This window comes from Sparus aurata, chromosome 15, assembly GCF_900880675.1.
Source record: "Sparus aurata chromosome 15, fSpaAur1.1, whole genome shotgun sequence".
Classification (NCBI taxonomy): domain Eukaryota; kingdom Metazoa; phylum Chordata; class Actinopteri; order Spariformes; family Sparidae; genus Sparus; species Sparus aurata.
The window spans coordinates 17,693,388-17,718,825 of NC_044201.1; the positions used below are offsets into that span (position 1 = coordinate 17,693,388).

General features: G+C 44.4%; 1 protein-coding gene and 1 long non-coding RNA gene across 3 annotated transcripts in view; one reads left to right on the forward strand and one right to left on the reverse strand.

Annotated features, from left to right (window-relative positions):
* The first annotated feature begins 1,493 nt into the window (after window positions 1-1,493).
* On the forward strand, window positions 1,494-5,303 carry zfp36l2 (zinc finger protein 36, C3H type-like 2). The gene is made up of 2 exons (XM_030442167.1): window positions 1,494-1,849; window positions 2,080-5,303. The coding sequence occupies exons 1-2, from the start codon at window positions 1,760-1,762 to the stop codon at window positions 3,289-3,291; spliced, it is 1,302 nt and encodes a 433-aa protein (XP_030298027.1). The 5' UTR covers window positions 1,494-1,759; the 3' UTR covers window positions 3,292-5,303.
* Window positions 5,304-6,108: 805 nt separating this feature from the next.
* Window positions 6,109-25,438, reverse strand: part of LOC115596296 (uncharacterized) — a 74,638-nt gene continuing 55,308 nt past the window's right edge. For both annotated transcript variants that reach the window (XR_003986875.1, XR_003986876.1), the window contains 2 exons: window positions 6,449-6,543; window positions 6,109-6,360 (listed from right to left, as the gene is read on the reverse strand). This is a non-coding gene — a long non-coding RNA (uncharacterized LOC115596296). The remainder of the gene's footprint in view (window positions 6,361-6,448; window positions 6,544-25,438) is intronic.

Below are 25,438 nucleotides of genomic sequence, written 5' to 3' on the forward strand. Positions count from 1 at the left end.
TCTGCAATCTTTCCACTGTGGTTTTTTCAAACTTGACATGACTCCAAGAGTGGAGTGGAGTAGTTTGACATTTTCATGTGAACATTCTGCCGTCCTGGGAGGGTTACATCATGCTGAGACAGGGGCAGCTTATTGCGACCGCACTGCGCTCTTTTGACTTTTTTGACTACAAAGGAGGGACTGTGGTGACTGGGTGGCTTTTGGTCAAATGACCAAAACATCCTAAAACATGGAGGTTTTCTCCGTGCCTGGAACTCTACTTTACCCTCTTATTGAAAAGAAAAAGGACATTTAAAGACAATTTCTCTGCAGTAAAAAGTGATATTTTTGCTGCTAAATGAGCCTAAATCTAAGTTTGAAGTTCTTGCTCCAGCTCCGCTCAGCAGGTGGCGCCACAGTTCCCTCCCGGGCAGTTCCCATTTTGCTCTCATGGGGGCAGTGTTGCTCTGCTGTACCACATGGAAACCACATTCCTGCAGTCTGGGCTCTGAGATTTTGAGAAAAACAAGTTAGGAACTTTAGAAGAGAGGCTGCAAAAGATTTAACCAAGGTTGATCCATTTCTCGTCTGTAAGGACTTGACGTGCCGTGCTTTTAGAGGATTGGACAGATTTCTGTAATCTGAAGGGTTGAGATCCACATTTTTGAAGTTGAGCTTTGAGACAATACAAAAGTAGGTCATGTGGGGCATTAACTTGTCTTATTTCTCCATGTGTAGCAGGCTGGAATAGGCCTCTGCTGCTGCACTGTGGAAGTATATTATGCAACCGGCGGATTCTAAAAATTGTGCTGCACTCTGCCTGGACTCCTCTCCGCTCATACTTGTGGTCTCACCCCGTCCACAGGGAGAGAGAAGAGAGGGAGAGGGAGAGTTTCCTTCCATTACAAATACATGTGTCAGCTTCCAAGTGCAGTGGTCCAGAGGGCTGGAGGGGTGGCCCTTGTCACCGGTGGGTCGCTTGCTCAAACCCCCCCCCCCCCAACACACACACACACACACTCACTCCCCACCTTGGGGTCACTTTTGCTTGGGGTTGCATGAGGAACAATTGATTTAAATGCGGCTGTGGAGCTTTTGAGCAAGGCACCCAGCCCCCCCACATACATACATACATGCAGCTTCAGGTGTGTATGTGTGTGTGTGGGGGGGGGGGGGGGGGGGGTTTGATTTGCTGGGTGACAGCTTTGCAGTGCATAGCAGACGTCCCCTTGATGGCTCTTGCATTCTTTCTCAGCGAGAGTCAACCCCAAAAAGCAAAACCAACTTCCACAAAATTGGTTGTGTGATTAAAAGAGAGAGAGAGAGAGAGAAGAAAAAAAGAAAGAAGTTAGAGGGGTGTGAGGAGGTGGTGGTGGTGGTGGAGGGGGGAGTGGGGAGTGGGGGAGTGCTGGGGTTGGATTTCAAGGCGTGGTGTTGAAGAATAGGCGGCCAACCGGTGAATGGAAGTTTTCTTCGCCCCTCCCTGGCCACCGCCACGCATTTATAGCCATGCAAAAAGGCTGCAGCGCACAGTGAAGCACTCTGGCTCAGCGCTTCTCGAGGGGAGGAAAAAAAACATTATAAAAGCCACCTACAACTCAACAATACAGAAAGCTATCCCCCTCTCTCTCTCTTTTTTCCTCTCTCCTCCTTTTTTTCCCCCTCTACGGACTTTAAGCTTGCGCGTTAAACTTTTTTTAAAGCAACTCTTTTCCACACCCAACACCAGTCGTGGCACAAACTACCGCTCGTCGCATTCAAGGATCCTGGTCGGTCCTCCATGAAAGAAGAAGTGCGGCAGCCAACTTGGGGAAACGAGATGTCTGCGACGGTCTTGTCTGCTTTCTACGACATGGACATGCTTTACAAGGTAAGACTGTGACGAGAAGTTAGGATGTTCGCTGTTTTTCTTTCTTTTTTCTTTTTTGCTGAACGCTTGGCTGTTCTGGCTCGGCGTGCTCCAAGTTAGCACACATGTGTGGAGCTGCAACAAGTTGTGAACCCTGCAGCAAAGTGTTTTTTAAACATGTCATGTGGACCCGAGTGGTGCATCGCTAACTCTGCGTCTTTTTTTCTTCTTCTCTCCCTTCCTCCACGCAGCAAGATAAAAGCATGAACATGAACGCCCTCCACATCAACAGCATGCTGGACAAGAAGGCGGTGGGCGCCCCGGTCACGTCTCCGGGCTCCGGCGGCTCCTTCGCGCCGGGATTTTTCCGCAGAAACTCAACCAGCAACTTGGAGGCGATGAACAACGGCAACAAATACTCCATGGGCTCCTACGGCAGCCTGAAGGAGAACACACCGAGCAGCAACAGCAGCAGCAGCAGCGCCACGGCCCTCATGAACAAGGAGAACAAGTTCCGCGACCGCGCTTACAGCGAGAACGGAGACCGAGCCGTACTGCAGCAGAAACCCGGCTCGCAGATCAACTCCACCCGCTACAAGACCGAGCTGTGCCGGCCCTTCGAGGAGAACGGGTCGTGCAAGTACGGGGAGAAATGTCAGTTCGCTCACGGCTACCACGAGTTGAGGAGCTTGTCCCGCCACCCTAAGTACAAAACAGAGCCGTGCCGCACCTTCCACACCATCGGTTTTTGCCCCTACGGCCCCCGGTGTCACTTTATCCACAACGCCGACGAGCGCCGGCCCGCTCCGGCCGCCAACGCCAACGTGCAGGCGGGGGAGGCCAGGTCGGCTCGCGAGCTGTGCGGCTACGGCCACAGGGACGTCCTGCCGCCGCAGCAGCTCGGCTACACCCAGAGGGACAGACCAAAGCTTCACCACAGCCTGAGCTTCTCTGGCTTCTCCACCCACCACGGACTCGAGTCCCCCCTGCTCGACAACCCCACGTCCCGGACCCCTCCGCCGCCCACCACCGCCTCCTCCTGCACCTCCGTCTCCAGCTTCTACGAGGAGGTGCTCTCCCCCAACTCCGTGTCCTGCATCAACAGTGCCTTCTCTTTCCCCGGGCAGGACTTAAAAGCCTTACTGGCCCCCCTGGCTGTGCACACCCCCAGCGGCTACGCCAACAACCACTCCACCGGTGCCTACTACGGGAACATGCAGAGCAGCGTGTGCCCGCCCTCCCCTCCGACCTACAACATGAGCCACTTGCAGGCGCTGCGCCGCCTCAGCGAGTCGCCGGTGTTCGAGCCTCCTCCCAGCCCGCCAGACTCGCTCTCTGACCGGGAGAGCTATGCGAGCGGGTCCCTCAGCTCTTCCGGGAGCCTCAGCGGCTCCGAGTCCCCGAGTCTGGACGCTGGAAGACGTTTGCCAATCTTCAGCAGGCTGTCGATTTCAGATGATTAGTCATGTTGTGTTTTCATGTGGATTTATGGACGGTCCGGGCAGGGTGGTTGGAGGAGCCCAGGGGGGTGTCAAGAGACCTGAGGTAGACTGTCCTTCAAGCAGAGGATCCCAGTTAAGCCCTCTCACCCACTCCCCCCGGTGCCCTCTACCCCCAACTTCATCAGCAACCACCCTGCTGAAGTGCCTTTGAGCAAGACAGTGAATCCCTAGCAGCTCCACGGGTGCTGACCCTGCTCTGACCTCCCTGGAGGGGGGCAAGAGGAGATGACTTCACCCACAGGGATCAATAAAGCTTCGAACAGTTTAAAAGTGTCCTTGACCTGGCATTAGTTTAGTAACTTTTTTTTTCCTTTTTGTATGTAATATAGCTGTATTAAAAACTTTAGATAGCAAACAGAAGGCATTCCATCAGTGCCTTGCCCAAGGGCTCACGGCAGCCCCCTCCTCCCTTTTTGCTTTATCAGGCAAGCCACACTTTTTCCTGGGATTAGATGTGTGGGTAACATGACTTGACAAGAAGAAGAGACTGTAAGCGGTTTTCAGATTTCCTCCCATCCTGCCAAGAATATGCCTTGACTCAAAGTAACATTTTTTTTTTTCTCTTTATCAAAGTGTGTTATTTCTTTTTTCCCCTTTTCCTCTCTGAAAGCTTCAACTTCCATTCCAAACCTGTCTCCTCCCAGCGCCACCCAGTGGTTCGTTTGGTTAGTCTAGTTTGTTGCTTGGTTTAAAAGCACTCTTGAGTTGGGTTTGTTCGGGGAAATCACTGCTGATGGTTGAATATATATTTTTTTAGCTGTTTTTGAGTGATTTACATAGCTGTGCATAACTGGCTATGGACTATTTAACTTATTTATTATCTTGTGAAAAAAGTATAGGCTACATTGGTAATTTTGTGTCCATACTGTATTTATCAAGTATGATGAAGCAATAGATCTATATTCTTTTATGTTTAAATTATGATCGCCATTATTAATCTGCATAAAGTGGAGTGTATGTTCTTTTCACAGTAATATATATATTTTGTTTTTTTTCTCCTTTTTTTTGTAACTTCACTTGGTTATTTTTATTGTAAATGAGTAAAAAAAATCTTAATTTAAGAGAACGTATGTGATATTTATTTCATTAATTTTGTTTCCTTGTTTACGTTTATTAAAAAAAAGTTGCGTGATTGCTGTTTGCTCCTGAGGTTGCGTGTCAGTGCTGTAGAAGGCTTTTTTTTTCTCTCTCTCTCTCTCTCTCTTTCTCTCTCTCGAGGATCCCTATTTAGATGTTTCTGTAGAATGTATAAACGATGTGGTTGTACAGACCGTCCAAACCTTACTTCTTTTTTGTTGATCTAGATCAGACTTCAGTGACAAAGAACCCAAGTCAATAAATTAACCAAAAAGTATTTTTGTTTTTCTCTGTTTGCACGAGGTCACACTGTGATTCCAGCCACGTGCTAAAGAATGTAGCAATCCCTTGTGCCCCAGTATTATTGTGTAGTGCCTATGGGGTTCACCATCTTGACATGCCTTAAAATTAACCAAATAAAGTATTTTTCCTACATGGCATCTTTTATACACAGGTCGAACTGAATGTAGTGTTGGATTCTGAAACTATTTTTATTGAGGAAAAATAAGGTTGTTACCACTCAGACACTCTGACAAAAAAACAACAACCGTAACCTTTCTAAATCCCCATTCCTCTACTTTTTTATTTTGATTTCCTGTTAAGTTTTTCTTTTTTTTTATATATTGAAATCTAGTCTGAGTCTTGAGTTTGCTGGAGGGAAGTGGATGAACACGTTTGGTTTGTACATAGTAGGTACAGGGGGATGCGCACTATGTACTTTTGACTACTTTATCAGAAGTAAAGCTTTTTGAATGTAACAATAAACGGACAAAAAGACAACGAGAGTTGTAATATTTTTGGGGGGGAGTCAGTTCACTACAAATTGAGTGTGAGACTGTTAACTTTGTACTGTACATTTTTTGTAGTTCTCCCAATAAAAATCATTTTGAAAAAGCTTCAGCGTGTCGGGGATGTGATTTCTTATAAACGCCAGCTGCTGCAGAGAGTGTGACACTTGTGATTCCTATGCTGCAAACACAGATGTTACAGCACAACTACTGTCTTCCTCCTCCAGTGGAAAAAGTCTGGAGGCAGGAGGGATGAAGTGTGTCCTGGGCGCTGCAGAGCTCCAGCTGCCTTGTGACACTACTTGGCCTGGGGCCTGGTGCTGCACGGGTTGGCCTCTGGTCATCAGTATACAGTAAAAAGCACTGACCGGTTAGTTTCCAGAAAAAACCATGACCCTGAACTCCCGTCTCCTTGTCTTGACAAAAGAACAAAGAGCTGTAGGTGGGCTGTGGTCGAGAGCTCGGTATGAACATGAAAAATCAACAACACCACAGAAATGTATAGTCCTGAATAAACTGCGTAGCATTACATAATGTGTAATGTTCTGCTAGAAACAATGTGCGACCGGCAATGCGTCTGCACCATCTGAGGGATGAGGTCTGCATCTTTGAAATGGAAACTGTGTAGGAGCCCAGAAGCAGAGCACAGTCAGGTAATGTGTTGGTGGCTCAGGCTGTCAGGAAACGATCTTAATCTTTTAATATGCCGTGCATTATGATCCTTTTTTCTGACGTAATGTACACTAATCCCATCTTCAGAGAGCAGCCACATGAAGTACGGATGATTAACCAGTGGTGGAAGAAGTAGTCAGATCCCTCACTTCAGAAAAAGTACCAATTCAACAATGTAAACAGAATATAATACAAAGTTATGTCGACCAATGGTTCCCAATCTAGAGGTCCTCCAGGGAGACACAAGATAAATCTGAGAGGTCGTGAGATAATAAACAGTGTAGGAAATACACATAGTTTCAGTGGTGGAACATAACTAAGTATTTATTCAAGTACTGAACATATTTTGCTATTTTATACTTCTTCTCCACTCCCTCTTAGAATCAAATATTAAAGAGTAAAAGATGTGAGAACGCTGTGTATTATGTTGGATCTGAGGAGGTGTCTTTCCTGGAACTGCTAACATCCTCTGACAAAGGGCCTCAACTGATTTCTGTAAGGGGAAACAAGCCTGTAAGGTTGGAATTCACTTTTAAATAACTGTCATATGCGTAAAAACAATATTATGGTGCACCTGGTACCTTAGCTGGTCCCACTGTACAGAGGCTGTGTCCTTGTCATAGTGGCATATCATCCTCCTCTGTCTCGTCGCGTTTCCAGTCACTCTGCAGTCTTCCTATCAAATAATAAAGCAATGAAATGCCCGAGAACAAAGTACAATGTCCAACAAACATTTCCAGGACTTAGATCGAGGAGTGAATGATGAACACCCGGCTGTGTGTTCTGTAAGCCTCACAGCCAGACCTGACCGCTCACCGCCGTGGCAAATCAATGAGCGTAGATCACATCTGAATGATCACATTTGTTTGCTTCACTAATTCATCTTTCAAAGTAACCCAGTCGGAACGCTGTTATTGTGACTGTTCACTGAGGTCAGACAGGTTGAGGTGGATGTATCAGTCTGGGAACTGAACCACAGCCATTAACCCATAACTCATTAACCCTGCAGCTGTAAATGTATGTCTGCTATCAGTCACCTGAGCAGGTAAAATAGGGACAGTTATTTTGCAACTCACCGGCCCGGAGCAGGGCAAAATACAGCCCATCCCTGCCATGACTGGAGTGTCACAATCGGTCACGTCTAGACCAAATAAAAAGCCCTGGCCTACATTTTAGTACGGCGAAGCCGCTGTTTCTGTCATGCCTCCATTTCCAGGAGCTTTTCAAAGAGGAACTTTTTTCTCGGGGCTATTCTGCGAAGTTATCAGTGGTAGCAAAGGCACTAAGAAAATAAAGGGCCCAGGAGTCATGTGGTGCCTGGAGTTCACGCCAAGATAAGGGAGGCTGATAAGCGCCCCGGCAAATATTTACTGTGTCCTCAGGATTTCATAATGAAGTGTTTATCAGAGCAGAGCCAAAGGGCTGCACAATGCGGCAGGCCCTGCCAAGTAGGATCCACGTACCTGTGACTCACAGTGTGTGGGAATGAATGTGTGCAGCTCACTGTGTCAGTCAACAAGCCTGCATATAATGTTTGATTGAGTGTATTAACGTTCATATATGTTGTGTCTATAAAAGATTAACTTCTTCTATATAAGGATGTGTACATAGCGGTGTGTGTGCACGCAGGGGTCTTGCTGGTTAATGGATCTGGAGCCCCTACAATGAAAGGAAACACTCTCTGACTTGTGATTAGGGCAGGAAGAGTCCCGCTTCCTGGCCACCACCCATTTCCACCTCTTCTTCGTCCTGCTGTTTTTCCTCCTCCTTCAGTTTCCCCTCTCCTCTGTAGTGGCGGCTTCTAGAAGTTACTATTTGTGTTCCACCGCTGCACTGGGAAGCTCGGCTCGTCCTGGTATTGTTTTGGCATGCTAAGCCCAGACCTGGGGTCAAGCAGTAATAGCACATGCTTTTGAGACTTTGCTTCAGCCTGCATGGGTGCCAGATGGGTGGCGGTTCGCCAAAGTAAGAAAGTGGAGAGCAGAGGATGTTAATCATTTTTGTGCCACAAGGCCCAGACTTTCCATTTGATCCAATTTCCCCCCAGGTTGTGTTTTTGTTGATTTAGTGTTAATGTATTAGATTACAGTGATTTAAGTAAAACCTTTCTATCTTTAATGAGGTATAATTGCTACTTAGAATCAAAGTGAAAGTAAACAACATCTCTCAGCAGGGGTAACCCCCTAAAGTTCCCTGCTTTCCTGGGCCCTGAGTCACTGTAAATCATTGAAGAGCCCTCAAAAGTCCCCTTTGTATGCTTATCTGTGATTGTCAACTATGTGACACTATTCTGGATTCACAATGAAACAATGTGTGTGTGTGTGTGTGTATGTGTGTGTGGGTGTGTGTGTGTGTGTGTGTGTGTGTGTGTGTTTGTCTGTGTGTTTGAAAACCACACCCAACTGGCACTGCTACAAGTTTCAAACAAACAGAGCTGTCAGGCTGTCGAGCAGCATACAATGAAAATTAATCAAAGGTTCACTTACAAGCTGCGTATTTGATTACTGTTCAGGCAGGTGTTATCTGACTCCTTCTGAAGGCAACAGTAAAGCTTTCCAAGAAGAAAAGACAGAAGGTTATTTGTAATAGAATTGATGATTGATTGAGTGAGTTTTTAAAAAGATTTAAACTCACCCACGCAACTTTATTTCACAAGGAATAAAACAGACCCCCGACCTTTTTTTCTTTGGTCGTTTTACTTGGTCTAGTATGAACAGGTCAAAGTAGTGGCTAATGGGAGCTAATGTTAGCATACTTTATATATATATATTGTATTATGTACATTGCTGTTTCAGTTGAAACAGTTGACTTGACCCTTGGATAAATTATCCCACTTCCAGACATTTTTTTTTTACCCAGGGTTAACCTTACCCTGCTGGAAAAACCAAGAAAGACCAGCACCAAGACACAACATATGCTGCAAGACCAGCATGTTGTGTTTTGGTGCTGGTCGCTGCTGTTTTTTCCAGCAGGGTAGCGCAGGGCTATATATTTCACTTTGCATGTCTACTATTCCTGGGTTAAACATCCATTGGAACACACAAACAATATTAACGCTAAATGTTGATTACTCGGTCTACTTCAGCCTCGTCTGGTCCCGTGTCCCGAGCAGGGCCGCCAAGCTGGGATAAAGTTGGCGCTAGCCCATTTACAAACGTACCAGTGTGAAAGCTTTCTCAGCCCACTGTTATTGCTATACTGACCATCAACTTTACTGTTTTGGTTCTGGCCTCACCACTCTCATTAACATTGTTTACAGCAGCAGCAGGAAGTCGTTCTCAGTGAAAAACAAGTCTTACAAACTCACTGTGTGCTACCTGTCCACCGCCAAACGGCAGACAGACAAGGTTAACGGCTAGCTGGTGTGTTGAGTGAGGCGAAAGAGAAAGAGATTTGCCTCGGGCGTTGGAGGAGACGAAACCAGAGCTAAAATTAGAATGAATTTGCGACCTATATTTGTCAGATGACCAGAAACATGACTCCTGCTAGACGCTAATGTTGCTGTGTGTGATCATTTTATAAATAGTTAAATTATTGCTGACAAGATCACCATAACCACACCATTCATTTGGTGAAAACACTTCAATGTTGTGCTTACCACCTGTTGCGCTGCCTTCTGGTGGGAGAATAAATCTATTAATGCGTGTTTTAGTGAACTCCAGGAATCCAGGATATCTTTGGGATCAATGGAAAATTCAGTGCATCTGGTTTTTACTGTCGCTGCTTTTATATCTCCACATACAGACAGTTCTTATCATCATTCATTTTGGCAGGTGCATATTATATAAAACTATGACTTTCTTATGGAAGTCTGAATATGAAACCATTTTTCTTTTTTGTTTCCTGACCGTTGAACATCTGTCACCAGGAGCTCACAGTCCTGACATTTGCTGTCAGATAACCGCTGCCCTCTCTTATTGTGAGGAGCTAAAAACACAATCTTCACTTCTCTGATTTTCAGGAAGCAGCCTCCGGCCCCACACTCAGCTGAGGCGACCTCCCCAGCAGCCGCAAGGTAAGCCAAGGTAAGCCACAGCGCACAGATGCTGAATAAGGTAATGTTGTTTGCCCAGCGGATTTCAAAGTCCGGCGATGGTCAGAGGCGCTGGGGGATGGGGAGGGTGGAGATTCGTGGGGGAGTTGGCTGACACTGGTCACGTTCAGCCGGAGCTGCTCGGTCCGCCATGTTCTTCTCTCCTCAACGCCTGCCGAGCTGTAAATATTTACAGTGCATCGAGTCCTAAGTGTTTACCGCCAATGCCTGTGGCTCTTCCGTGCGCGTGTGCCTGTTTGTGTGTGTGTGAGTGATGCAGATGAGACGCTTCTCTCGGTCCTCGCACAGTGTAAACCCTCAGCTGTGTGTGTGTGTGTGTGTGTGTGTGTGTGTGTGTGTGTGTGTCGGATGAGGTACTTCCCTTGGTTTCTCCACAGTTTACTAACACTGGCCCCTGGCTCTTGTTCAGGCCCCAGCTCTGAGCTCCACTGTGAATCAACAGTGAGCAGAGAGGCAGTAGCACCTCACCCTACCTTCTGTGACCCCTGCAAATGAGAGAGAGAGAAAGATGGGAGAAGTGTTTGTTTACCTCGCCCCACCCCTGTATACGAGGCCACGGCGCTGACATCACGTCTTTGCGGGCGGAACATTCTCATAAAACATGTTTTCTTTACTCCTCTCCCAATGTAAATAATACAGAGGGTGTAAATACCATTAAGGGCCGAGGCCAGGCCGTTTTTAGGCAAGCGGCTCTGTATAAGGATGTTTCCAGATTCATGCAGCCCAGACTGAGCACGTGGGCGGAAGTTTCACTGTGGTATGGTTAATGAGGTACACACACACACACACACACACAGGCTAACCTGGTGTGGCTCTAATTCTGTCTCTGGCTGCTTTATTTCAGAGGTCAGAATATTCTTGGCTGCCCTTTAATCTGCTACAGAGACCATGATAAACCTACAATACAAGATAAGACAGCTATACCCGGCCCACAGGGCAGAAAGACTCCCGGATCCATGGAAAAGCTAATTATGCCTTGACAAATCAAGGTTATAGAAATAACATACAATATACATGGACCACCATTATCATCTAAAAATACATTTAGTCTTAGTCTCTGTATCTCTTTGTATCAATTGCACATGTTGGTCTTACTGTCATTCTGTAGGATACTTCTTTTGTACCTCTGTCATTGTACTTGCGCAGCCATTAATTTTGTAAAGCAATCCAAGCTGGGCTAAATGATTGTAGGTTATTTATCGAGGCTAAATTATTTTGAACAGTACAATATAAGAATAACGCTAAAACAGTGTTACAGCACAAATCAGCGAAATAAGGCATGTAAATTATAAACAGCAATATCTAACTAGATCTTGCGAATATTAGCTAACATAAGCCATGTAAGCTAGCCTACTGCTCATACCAGGCTTTAGTAAAAGTGTACTGAACCTTGCAGCGGCATGTTTTACTAATAATTTTACTTGTGGAATCAACTTTTCATGTGTGAGAGGAAAAAAAGTAAACTCTCACTCTAATCACTAACACATAGTGTTTTATTATCACTACTCCTAATCCTAAAATAAGCACGGCAAGGTAACGCAGCTCGTGGTCAGCCTAGAACAACTAAGGCTGTTGCAGTTGAACTCCAGAGTGTACTGTGTTAGAAAATGCTGCGTTTTGTTACCAATGGTTCAACTTCTCACTTGTGAGATAAAAGATAATTTGTTTCCTCTTTTATAAATGTACAGTACAGAGCCCCACATTAAGCTGGAGAGATAAAAGGTGAAATGCGGGCCAGTGGTTTCAACAGTAAACGTCTATCTATAACATCGCTTTGTCAGCAAGCAGCTTCTGAAAACAGATCTGATTAGCAAACAGCTCAAGTGCCCGCGTAGGAGAGGAACCTGAAAATAACAATCACTATCTCTGTGCTATATGTGTCACTCACTCTGCCCGCTCAGCCCTCTGCAGCCCGGCGCAACAACGGCCTGAACCTCACACAAGCTGAAAAGGAAGAGGCAGAGCACAGGCGCGAAAGTCTCAGGCCTGTTTATTTGAGAGACGCAGCTGTAAAATTTAACATGTCCTATCTAGTTCAGTAAGGGGCTTTAGTTAGAACCAGGCGAGGCCTCAGCACACGTGATTGGCAGCCGAGCTCGGAGGTCGATAAGGAAGAATCTATGAGGGCGAGCGGGTGGGACCTCTGTGAATGTGAATGCAGGGAGTGTGCTGTTGACATTGCGTGTGTTTTGGCCTACTTACACTTTTCTGACCAATGGCGTCGAAGACAGAGAGAGCCACACATGAGATCTCGGGCCGTGATGAATGAAGCTTCACGGTCAGCGCTGCGGTTTGAGAGAGCAGGGGGAGGGAGGGAGGGAGAAGGGAATAAAATTATGGAGTATGGCAATAAGATTGACGTGAAAATATTTAATGGGGGTGTTTATTTGGAGAGGATCTTGGCAGTGACCGCGTCTCTGACTTCTTTTCATTTGCCATATTACTCGGTAAACACTTTTCAGCGTGGAAGAGAATCCCTGAGGTCAGTTGTGTGCGAGTTTGTGCGAGTCCACGCGTCCGACCGTGAGTGCGTGTGTGTACGTTTGTGAGTCAGTGTGGATGTCCACGCACTCGTGCTGGGCTGGGTAATTACATATAATCATCCAAAATGTTTATACTGTACAAATAGCATAACTATGCTGACTGAGTGGCTGTGTGGGACGGGTATAGCTGGCGTTGTGAATGGGCCCGGCCACTCGGTGATTAGCCAGGCTCGGGGCCAGGCTCGTATTGTCATGCGGGGACAGAGAGCCTGCTGACACTTTACGACCACAGCATCCACACCACGCTATTAAACATATCATAAAGAAATACTATATAATGTAGTCATCATGTGTTACGGCCAGGCTTGTAGCAGAGGCCAGAGGAAGGAAGGAAGCTTTCTTTGTTTCATACTACGTGAATACCTTTGCTCTGACAAGCTGCAACCACAGAACTGTTTTTCCAATCAGTCCTGTCAAATCTTTTCAAACTAATTCAGTTGTTTAACTCATGCTTTTTATTAAAGCGGGCTTTGATGCACACCTGCCAAATAATAATAATGTTAAATCTCATTTATTTGTTATTATGCATACCAGACTGTACGGTATGTTGGTGTCATTGTATGTCTCCCATTGTGCATTTCCTCGCTGATTAGTGCCCGATGTGTCATTTCCTCGCTGAAACATTATGTTTTGTATTATTCTTAATCAATCAGAGAAAATGATGTTGTTCTCAGATTAAATAAATGGTGCTTGGAAAGGTTTTTGGACCTCTAATACGTTTGTTCGAGCATTGTTTTTCATCTACGCAAGCAGCATGGTTTCCTCATCCCAGGAGGAGCTGGAAAGCATGACAGCGTCTGGACTGCCCTGCTTAGCCTGCTGCTACCGCGATCCGACCCTGGATAAGTGGAAGAAAATAGATCGAAATGGATGGACACATCATGTCACCAACTATCGGATGAATCACTATGAATTTTGGTACCGATATCAGCAGTCCTCAGAGGATGAATCCTGATGACTGTGTTGATCCCCTGACTTTATATCCACCAGCAGGTCAACCTTTCCACTTGTATCATTGTCTTGGTTACATTGTAAAGCAGCTGGATTTACAAGATCACGTGACTGTGATCTATGCGCTTGTGGCTGAAACACAGTGGTTTGACAGTCAGCATCCTATGAGGAACTACTTTAGCTGTGACGACAGTAAAGCGAAGCAACTGTTTGTTTGAAAACAACAATGGTGGCTCCTTGAGAGGTTAACACAGTTGCTATAGCAACAGATATATCCGAACTGGAGAGTATATTTCATCGAAGGAAGAGCAGAGAATTTTGCATATATGTTGATGGTATCCAGAGGATGAATCCCAACTTTGGTGATTCCCTGACCTTCCTTGTGAAACCGGTGAACATAATAACATGAAAATGAGCACTGTCATCGTGAGCATATTAGCATGCTGATGTTAGCTTGGAGTCAAAGGCACTGCTGTACTTACGCGCTGCTTCCACGACTGAAGCCTCTTCATCTTATTTCCCTTGCAACAACCTTTTTTTACAGTTCATACACACTCAAGGAAATCTGACCGTTGATCATTATCATTTGTATCTTGAATCTTTTTGCACGCTGATGTTATGCATCACTTGATATCCATAAGGCAGAATGAATGCATTATGTACGGTCATTAGTGCATCTGAAATAACAAACACAATGTATGGAGGCGTCTCTGGTTCTCAGAGGCAGAAAGTTCAGAGTGCCTTTGAGGTTTGACCTGCATCTGGCAGAAAGTTAAAGAGGGCTAAGGGTCACCTTGTCCCGGATGTGGTGCTGGTGTGTATCTTTGAATGTGTGTGTGTGTGTGGTTGGTGGGGGGGTGCTAACAGAGGAGAAGGGGTGTTGGTTAGTACTTCTCGGTCTAGTTGCAGTGCTCTTACTCACGTCCATATTTCATATCTGTGGCTTTCAAACAAAAGCCGTATGTTGATACAATCTGCTGGCCAGCCAGAGGAAATGAGTGTTTGTGTGCTCACTAATGATGTTTCTATTTCTCTTTCTAATGCGATCCAGTTTTTTCCACTGAGCTCATTAAGTTGCTGTGTTTCATTTCTCAACATATAACCACACATCTATTCTTCTCTGGGTAGAGAGTTTCATCATACCCACGTGATGATGAAAGACTCACTCCTGGTGAAGTAAATTCATGTCCTATGATTCAGCATGAGTACTGCCTTTGTTATTGCAAACAGATGATCTGTAGGTGAGACTGTGCGCTGTTTTGTTTTGTTGAAACCCTTTTCCGGAACTGACTTCACTAGGAATCAGACCTGTGACTTTGTGATTTACCATGATATGACTGAGCTGCTGTTATTCACTGTAATGGTGCATTCAGACTGCACAAGAAGTACATTTTAGAAATGGTGCCATTGCCTCCAAAATCAGTGCACAGAGGTGAGTGGATAGAATAGAATAGAATAGAATAGAATAGTCTTTATTGTCATTGTACAGGAGAGTACAGTGAAATTGATAAACGTTAAAATGAGACTGGAGTTGAAAAGATTGTTCAAAGAAGTTGAAAAGATTCATATTCTTGAATGAGGGCTTATTACTCCTTACATAAAAAGTAGAGAGACCTTGAGGAAAGCTGGTCCAGGACCCAAGTTGGACCAGGTCCACGTAAACATAATTCAATTAATCGGGTTGGATACTTCGACATTTTGGGAAACACACTTATTCACTTTCTTGCCGAAAGCGATCTGAGAAGACTGATAACATTCCCGGGTACTTGTTGTCCCCATGAGGTTGCCAGGCAGCCAGCGGATACTCCAAGGGGGTCACTGTGCTCGGTCAAGAAAAACTCTGGGAACAATGTGCCGTTTTTACACGTTTTTAAACAAGATAAAATGTGTTACTTTGTAAAGCGTGTGCTGGTTGGCAGATAAAGTTACCGTCAGAAAGAGCCAAGCAACCTGTTTCCCACTGTTTTCAGTCCCAGAAAGCAAATAATAATCACTCCCGAAATGTATTCCTTGAATTTATGTGTATTTGGGTTAAGTATATTCAGGTCATTCAACCTATTATCCACTAGGTGCATCAAAGCTGCTAATGTTATCGTGTGAATATATCATTAAATGATGGCATCTCTTGACGCAAGGGCTGATGCAGTTGCCCATGCCAGATTAACTCCTGTGTGAGTGCGAATATGGGAATATGGACCATTAAAGTGTCAGTTCACCCCAAAATCAAAAAGACCTACTTTCCCCTTTTAGCTGCACAAACATTTATCCATCCAGATTGTTTCTGTGTGAGTTACCAGCTGTAGAGGTGTTTGTCCTCTCTTGAAAAAAAATGCCAAGTGGAAAATGTCTCTTTCCAGAAATCAGTTTGGGGGATGAAGTTCTGGTGTAGTTCTAGGTCTGTGGATTACCTTGAGGAGCTGGATCCTGTTGTGTTTTTCAAATCTATTTTTTTTTGTTCTGCTACTTTGAGCATCACAAGCTGATCGCCATCTAGTTCCACTGAATTGGACCGAGGACGTCTCTGCGCCTGATGTTGCTAATACTTGCGACTCAATCTAGATTGTCAGCTGACACGAGTAGGACCTTAATGTTTAGAGCCTTCATTGTTTAGGTTTTGTGCAAATGTATCTGTGTTTGAATTCGACAGCACATTCCATTGGGGATGGAAGAAATGAGGGGTCGCTTCTTTTTGCCTGGGGCTCCCTAGCATCTCAATCCTACCATGGTAGATGAACATAAGTACAAACATACTTGCATCTACGTTGGCTCTTTAAAACCATTCCACTGTTTGCATGGGCGTCCATATAGGACAAGCAAACCCACGGTGGCCTCACATACCAGAGGTCTCAGCTGTGTTTGTACGCTCGCGGAGCCGCTGTTAGGCAACCATGGTCATGTTCACAAACTCACTGTTAGGAGGTTTACTGTACAGATCTCAGACCTGCTTCCTCCCCCTCCAACCACCCACCCTCCCTCACCCTCTCCATCCTTTGCCGCTGTGCTGCCGGCGGACGCAGGTCCTGGAGCTGCAGCAGCCGGCCGGTCCACCCATCAATGCCTCCTTTAAGGGTCAGTGGAGCAGGACTGCTGCACAGACCACCTTTATCTAGCACTCTCAGGACACTCATTCATACACCAGAGAGGAGGAGCTATCTGCAGCAACACACACATACAAGTAAACACACACACACACACACACACTGAGCAAAGCCTGTGTATGTGTGTACTTGCTTACTCAAACACCATCGGGGAGCAAGAAAACACACCTCCTGCGCTCATTTGCAGACTCCGTATGTGCATCTGTGTCTGTGTGTGTTTTGCATCTGGGACTGTGCATACACACACCTCTGTTTACTGTAAATAAAGATAGATTTCATTTTATAAACAAACTCATGTTTATTTGAATGATCAATCTAAATCTTGTGCCTGTGTGCAGCCATTCAACAGTTAGGTTTTTTTTTTCTCTGGTGAGTGCCATGCAGATGAACAGCAGACGGAGGCTGGTTGTTTCCCATGAAGTTTACCCGGCAACAGTCAGATTTCTCAATGGTGCATTTCGCTCAAATCATACAGAAATTGGTATTTAAAAGATGAGTCATGACCACCCCGGCACTGTTGGGTTTATTTGGATTGGACATGCACACAGTGACCCACTCACACAAACACACACACACACACACACACACACACGCATACCTCTGTTGTTACTGTAGCTGGTGGAGTTGACCTTAATAATCTCTTATTTAAAAAGTTGAGTCACCCTATAAACACAGAATGGCCTCGAATCACCCAAAGTCCAAACAAAACAGGAAAGTGGAGGTTACTAATCAGGAAAAAAATGTGTCCTAAATCAAAGGAAAGTCGAGTTTGTTTCCATTTTGTATAATCATATCCACTCATTCATAAAATTTACTTCTTGTCACGATACATACAAATCTGTCTTTATCTTCCGTGATTTAAGATGCTGAACTAAAACAAAGACAAGAGGGATTTCACTCCCACAGGCAGTACTGTTCACTTACTCTTAAAAAATAACAAGTTCTAAAGACAAGTCTAAACCAGAAACCAGAGCTACCTGATTAACGGGTTCAAGTGCGGCGTGACAGCGACAAATTTCTGCATGTCGTAACGCTAACTGATGGCAATAATGAACATAATGACAGATGGTGAGTCATTAGTCCTGAAGCGTTTAGACTGCTTGACCTGAATCACAATCTGCCTCTCTTACTCCCATGTGTGTGTCAGTCTAGTACAATGCATCGGTTATTTACCCAGGGCCAGACCTTATGCAACATTTATTTCCAAGAGAGACTGTTTTGGAAAGTCCTAAACCCCATTTACTGAAAGTTAGGCCTGCGCAAAGTCACAAGCATCTCATCAAAGAAGCTGTTTTCCTTTTGCAGTTATGTGAGCATGATTTACAATATAGGATATGTATTTTCAGTTGAAGAGGGTATTTCCTTTCCTTCCTCTGAACCGCCAGCCTCCAGTCACACTTCTTTAATTGACCGTTAGCTAAAGCCCTCATTAGTAGCCTCCTGCTGCGCAAGTCAAGCTTTCCGTTTTTGCACGGTACACATGCGGTTTAAAAATGATAAAATTGGCGGATTTACCACTGGAAATAAATGTGTCCCACGCTTTGGAAAGACGAGACAAAAGCGGGGTTGATCATCGCTAGCTGGGACTCGTCAGTTTTGGCAGCCGAACTGACAGCGAGCAGACTTTATGGCTGTGGATAATTAAAGGAACATTAGCTCCGTGAGTTGAAAACATTGTTTTCACACTTTTAACACTACAAGAGAAAAGGCTTTTAGAATGACGACTAAATGACATGTAAGGCAAATGCAAGGGCATGCTGGGTAATATATGCGAGACGGCCACCATCGTCCCTGGATCTGAAAAGTCTGCAGTGGCTGATTTTAATGTCTACCGCCCTGTGGCACTCTCCCCTATTCTTATGAAGTGCTTTGAGAAGCTGGTTGTCCAGCACGTCCAAGACAACATCCCTGCCAGCCAGGACCCCAACCAGCATGTGATCGACATATCCACTGTCGTCCACTCAGTCTTCACACACCTAGAAAGTAACAACTGCTGCATGTTTAAGACCTTTAACTGTACCCTCAAAATGTCTTAAGTTTAAAAAAAAAACAAACAGGAGAGAATAGCTAACATATTAGTTAGCCGGACCTGCGTATGATGTGTCTTTCATTATGGTGGATAAACACACAGTTAAATCCATTAGCCTAATCTAAAAGTCAAGTGCTGCTATGAAGGGAGCCCCATGCGCACCGCTTCAAAATGTGGAGATATACAAAGCGTGACAGGCCTTTCATGTGTAGCTGCGGCTGCTATGCTATTGTTAATGTTTGGTGGAGTTTAGCGAGCGGTCAGTTACAGCTGGAGGCATTCACATCCATATAACACTGAAATAATATTGATGGGAGAGTATCATACCCCCTCCTCGCCTCATATCCACGCAGAGATCCCCAAGGACCCCTGCTCTCCAGAGGAAATGAGAAGTTTGAGATCTCCCCGCTGATAATGTGGCAAACTTGTCACTGCGTGTTTGCACAGCGGCACGTTTTTTTTTTTTTTTTCGCTGCTTCTCAGTGCGATCGCTGCGGCCAGAACCTCCAATTGAATTCCTCCTCTGCTGCTGTTTATTAGAGGGGCGTTGGATAAACTGTCAATGAAAAAAAAAGTTGTTTTTTCATTTCTAGGGAAGTGTATAGTGTCATTCATTACCACTCAGAGTGTTTTAGCCTCTCTTCTGGGCTCTGCATTAATTTCTTGTCAAACATCTTGGCATGTGAATTCATATTCATAGAAGTAGTTTCCAGCGCTGAGGTTGACATTTACTGATGGGATATTTTACCCTCTTGTAAAAGTCTTTCCACAAGAGGTGAGGTTGTCACAGCGACTGAAGCCAAGAGGCAAAATGTGTGAAGACTTTGTGAGAGAGGGGGTGAGGTCGAGCTGAAGAGGAAGCGACCACATCTGCATTAGTTAGCCAAGGAAATTCACACCGCTCTGAGTTTCATATCAGATTCATTCAGATCCACCAAATCCTTTAAGTTAATTTACAACAGTTGCCGGAACTTGTACTGTCCTTCTTGTAACATTATATAAAGTCTGATAGGATGTTTATGTCATCGAGAGAAATCAGAGGTCATGTCAATCAGTAGACAACAGCGAAATCATATTCTCTGCAGATATAATTGATAACACTGATCAAGTGCTTTGGTGTGGGGGCCCGCTACTTTACTGTTTTAGTTCCATCCCCGTACTCCCATCAACCTTCTTTTCAGCCACAAAGAGCAGCTGTTGCCCCTGACAACGGACAGTTAGCGACTAGCTAGTGGATGCATTTAAGCACTTAGCATGCAAAGAGCTAAACATGTATCCCAGGAGTGTTTGCTAACAAGTAACTCAACAACTTTATAAGGTGATAATAAGTCAGTGATATGTTTTTAGTTTGTTTTGCTGCCTACTAGTGACCAAAAATCAATTAATGTTCCTTTAATTTTCAAAATGGTTGCAAAAGTTATTGCTCAAAGATTATATAAGCGATATTACACATGTTTTAAGGAACTATTAATATCATAATGACTTTCATTGCTGACCGAAAATGAACATCTTGTGCTGGCTTACGATATAAATCATGTCATTTTCATCTATGAAGATGTTTCAGGCCCGAATCTTATAAAATGTTTTTCAAAAGGTTTCTTTTCCCCCATTTCCGCCCGCATTCGAATCCTGAGGATCACATTCATGCACTTATTAAGAAATGAAAATGATAAAATCATCATGTGGCTGATAAATAGACAGATGATGGAGCTGTTTGCGCCTTTAGGCGAAAGAGAACGGAGCCAGCGAAAGCCTTAAAAAAGACATAAATCATTCTAGAGGGAAAAGCACAATATCTCACATCTGTGCTCTGATGATGGCAAGTTAATTTTATTACTAAAGTCCAACATCACAAATCATTTCTCTTTTGGCTTTACAGTGCCTCAAGAGCAGTGGTTCATCATAATGCCCGAGCTGTCCAAGAAAACAAGGAAACCCTCAGACAAAACTTTGGTGCATGAGGAGGAAAGGAAAAAACATAAAGAGGAAATTCTGAGACAGATTGGACAGCTGAGCTACAACAGGAGCCGCTGGTCGGAAATCGCAAATGACAACAATGCGAACCAAAAAAAAACTTGTAAACACGGGCGACTGTAATCCAGTTACCAGCTGTGTGAATTCGCTCCACCTCATGTCTGGATTTCACTCCCGTCCTGCTCGACTCCTGGTTACAACGCTGACCTAGATTCTTACATAAAGATGACTCTGTGTGTCCACATGCACGTATGTAACACGATAAGAGACAGGTGGTCACGTTGCCGCTCTGCATCGGGTTCAAAGGGACCACAGGCCGACTGTGTCCGAGTGCAGCGCCGTGCGATGAGGGCCTCACACACTTAAAAACACACACGCTGTACTATAGTTATTGACTCGCTAAAGCCGTGGGCCTTTGCTCTGCAAACAGAAACTGCACACATGAGGAAATGTACACAGAGTGCTCATATGACCCGGGAATAATAGAAACTGATGTCGGAAATTAAATGAGATTACTTTAATGCAATTCTAAAAAGATCAGATAACCATTTGTTGCAGCGAATAATCAGATTTTGGATAAATATATTACTTAAATTACGTGTAACTCACAACTTGGCACTACTTTAAATAGCTTATGGCTCATGAACAGACTCAGTGAGGCAACATTTGAGTTGTATTGAGGTCTAAAGGACAAATGCAGACAAATACATGTTGGCATTCACTCACACACACACACACACACACACACACACGGTAGTCTTAGATCCCCAACAGTGAGACAGCATGTTAAAGCATTTAAATTCCTCCTTCTTGCCCCTGGGTGCGCACAGAGGAATCTCAGGCCCATCCAATAAAACAGAGTGTGTTTGTATGACTCCTGACCACTGAGGGCTGCTTTTCACATTACCAAATACTGTACATTCCTCCAAATGGTAAACAGGTCCCCGTCCCGCACACACACACACACACACACACGCACACACACGCAAACACACGCACACACACACAAACACATACACAAGCTGAAACACTGCTGCTGCTGTGTGTGTGTGCGGTGGCGTACAACACATAAATCTGGTGAGTCAGAGATCACCGATGTGATAACTGTAGTAGCGGGTGCGTAAATGAGTGTGTGCGAGCATGTGTGTGTGTCATTAGCACCCCCGCCGCCGCCCCACTCACCTGAGGAGACAGGTAGGGAACAGCTGGAACCAGGCAGTAACATCTGTCAGTCGCGTCAGACACACATCCACTGTCTCTAACCCATGTGTCTGTGTGTTTGTGTGTGCAGAGGGGTTGTGCACCCATCGCCTTGACCCGGGTGTTAACCTCTGACACCCCCACCAGCTCCTCGACCCTACCCGAGCCTCGCAAGTGCAAGACCTCCAGAGGTCTCGGGGGTTAAAGTCATATTTGCCTTCAGCTAACAACACTGTTATCAGCTGGAGCGTGTTTGGTTTCTGCCGGGAATGAGAGCATGCTCCCGGCAGCTGAAGGTTCAGCTCAGAAGGAAATAATTGTGAATAAATACCAAGAAAATTGTGATAAGGCCGTCTGTTACAGCAGCCTGAGAGATCAAATTATTATCTAGCCGCAATCGTCTAGGCTACAATCTAACCTGTTCAACAAGGGCAGCAGTCGGTGAGTCATTTCCTCCAGGACGTTTTACGGGGGTCAAGTTTTGAGAGTCAAATTGTGTCCACATTAAATTATGAGTCGTTCTTTTACTCAAACAGATACTTAAACGATAGATCGATACATAGCGCAGAAACAAGTGATGGGAGGGCGGAGTGGCTGAAACAGAGACACCATTCATCCTGTTACATGACACTGTAGCATCAAATTAATCAACATCAACTAGTTACATAATGTTGATTTTAAAGATGATAGTCAAAGTAAAGAAAGTCAAGGTTTGTTGTAAATAATAGGAAAGACCATTTGGCTTTGTTTGAAAGCGCCATGGCTGTCACCTTGGCACAGGAAAAGTATTTAGAAATGGGAAAATCACAATAAATAGCACCATATTGACAAGGAAAGGAGAGTTTGTGGGTGTTGGTTCGTGGTAAATGAGACAGCATCACTATCACAACTGTTGGGTGTGTTGTCTTCCTAATTAAGTGCTATCACAGTCTTATGCTTGAATAGTTTTATGGGGGAAAGAAAGATATTTTACATTGACATCATATGTGTAATTCTTGGCACAATTCATACAGGATCAAAAAGTAATTTTTGCCTCTTGCCATTCACTACCATACATACAGTATTTTTTACCCACAGTGGTCCACTGGATAGGACGTAGACTGACTCTGACTCTCTATTGCAACACCCCTAGTTTGTAAAACTTGAAAACTTTTATTTGTAGTATGTCGTTTCTATCGATTATCTATTGATTGGTTTATTCATTTAGTCACTTATTTGATTTTTGAAGCCTCTGGAGTCTGTATTTTCATTGTATTTTTTATTATTAAATCAATTAATTAATAACTTCTAATGTGAGCAGCTTTAAGCATTGGATAACTGCTCTGTGATGCACATGTGTGACGGTTCCCAAACCTGACTTGAACCCAGACGTCAGACATGCAGCACGTATGCTCCAAAGTCATCTGAGTCCTTGTAAATAGCCACACTTGATTATCCAGCCAGACTGCTGTTTTCTGCAGAGGTATCACGGGAAATACGTCTGCCTCCACGCATCACATGCTGATTCCACAGTTGAGCTCTCTTACGACTCAAATCACGTCACCGTGTATTCAACTGCCCTGTGAAAACAACACCGCATCCATTCAGTCTTTATCAGCGCATCAGCAGTCAGGGGAACACACGGCTTTCTCTACAGTGCTGTGTTCGCTCGATCATATTTCCTTTTTCTGTGTCTCTGTCCCTGCAACAGAAACAAGAAAGGTTCTATGCAGCACTAGAAAATGTTTTTTCGGCCTGTGTGTCTCTAAAGACCCTTTTTTAGAAAGGGCAACAGGTTACACTAGTTATTTATTTGACATGCCTTTTTAAATGAAAGATTGAGGGTTATTGTAGCTCCATATAGAGCCACTCACAAAACCAAAGAACCACTGAAGGGCTCTTCCTTTCCTGCAGAGACGTTTCTGAAATTCAGGGAAACAGTTTTTACTTCTGGTTTGACTTGTTTTCAGTAGCACGGGTCATAAAAAGTCTTACTTTCAGTCACAAGTCGGGAGCTATACGTTTTGAGGGTGGATGTCTTGCTATTTGCCACCCTACTGCCTATTATTTTCGACCAGAAATATATGTGTGTGTGTGCTTTTCAGGGCGCGTGACTTTCGTACGACTATTTTTGTTGGTTTTGGTTGAGCGTTAGAGGTGGAGGACGTGTGTTTGCCTTGTGTGGTTTTCCTCCTGCTGTGGAGGGCTCGCCTCAGCCTCCTTTCACCATCATCACAGCCAGCAGAGCGGGAGGCTAGACAGAGAGAGCAACTTTTCAAATCAGTTTAATGAAAATACACTTTAAGAGCCATATTAGCTAATGAGTTTGCCTCATTGCAAACAAGCACGCTAATGAAGACCTAGTGTTGTTAGTGCCAAAGACCTAATCATTTTCTCACCAGAGCATCTGAGCCTTATTTGACAATGTCAAATTGCTACTAAATGGTGGTATCGCTAATGTTTGCTGCTCCATTAGCACATTTCCTTTGTACAGCTAACATTTCCAGTAGACGCTAGCTGTGTGCCTTGAATATCGTGTTAGCCTACTCCTGGCCATGGGATTATTAGGCTTCTAATATTATAACTACCCTACCAGCTGGTTAGCAAACCAAGAACTAATTTCTGGTGCGTAAATTGGACTAATTTAGCCTCAAGACAAGTGTCACAGCAACATTTGTACATTATTATATATATTGCTTGATGTAATAATATAATATTACTTTGGAAACATATTTAATATCAATTAAAAAGCACAGAAATCTAGCTCCAGCCTTTTCCAGATGAAATACATTGCAAACTACAAGCTAAAGTTTCGACCATAACTGGATATCTCTCTCTTGAAGTGAACATTTCAAATGCAAGTGAAATTTTGTAACTGTTGAACATCGATTTCCCTTTTTAAGTTGTGTTTCAGAGTAAATGTCTTTGGTGGCGATAATAATCTTAAAAAACTCAAGATATGAGAGAGAGGGGGAGAGCTTGGCAAACCACAAACAGGTTTAGTGTTACTGAGGTGACACACAGTCAGTCCCAGCAGGTGGGAAAGAGGCCCGGTGTGTGTGTGTTGAGGGTCGTGGAGGTCAGCGAGAGGCTGCCTGGATTCCTTCATGCTAGTATTCAGCCATGCTGCTGCAGACCCTGTGTTTTTTAACCATGACAGCTGCTAATCTCTCGTCTCGACGGCCCTCTGACAACCTGACTTGCTGGAAATAGATGTGTCTGCATGCAAGATTTTGTCCTTCATATGTAGGACAAGCTTGAACTTGAACTAAGTTGGAGCTGACACAGCAAAGTCTTCTTAATTAGCGTGGGGATATATTTGCTTTTCCCTTAGGATAGCTAAGGATAAGACACATGATCTAGGTGAGCTAGTGTCAACAACAGGATAAATACACAGGACAGATGTAGACATCTTACATCATCCGTAACAGGTGCAGTCATTTTATAGCCTACCTGTGGTATCGCGATGAGCAGCATGGCCGGCATCACCTCTAACACAGTGACAAATTAAAAATAAATATAGGGAAGTCTTTTTTTATTCGCCTCGACCGATTAAAAATGGGCCGACCATCTGTGTTTTATTTTGCACTTTTTGGGACCTCACGTTTACAGGCCAATAAATCCAGTCATGTTCAGATGGCATATGCTACATTAGAAGGGAATATGACACTATTATGTAGTGGTAAAGACCTTCAATAACACTGCCAACACAGATCTGTTAGGTTGACCAGCAGGTTTCTGTC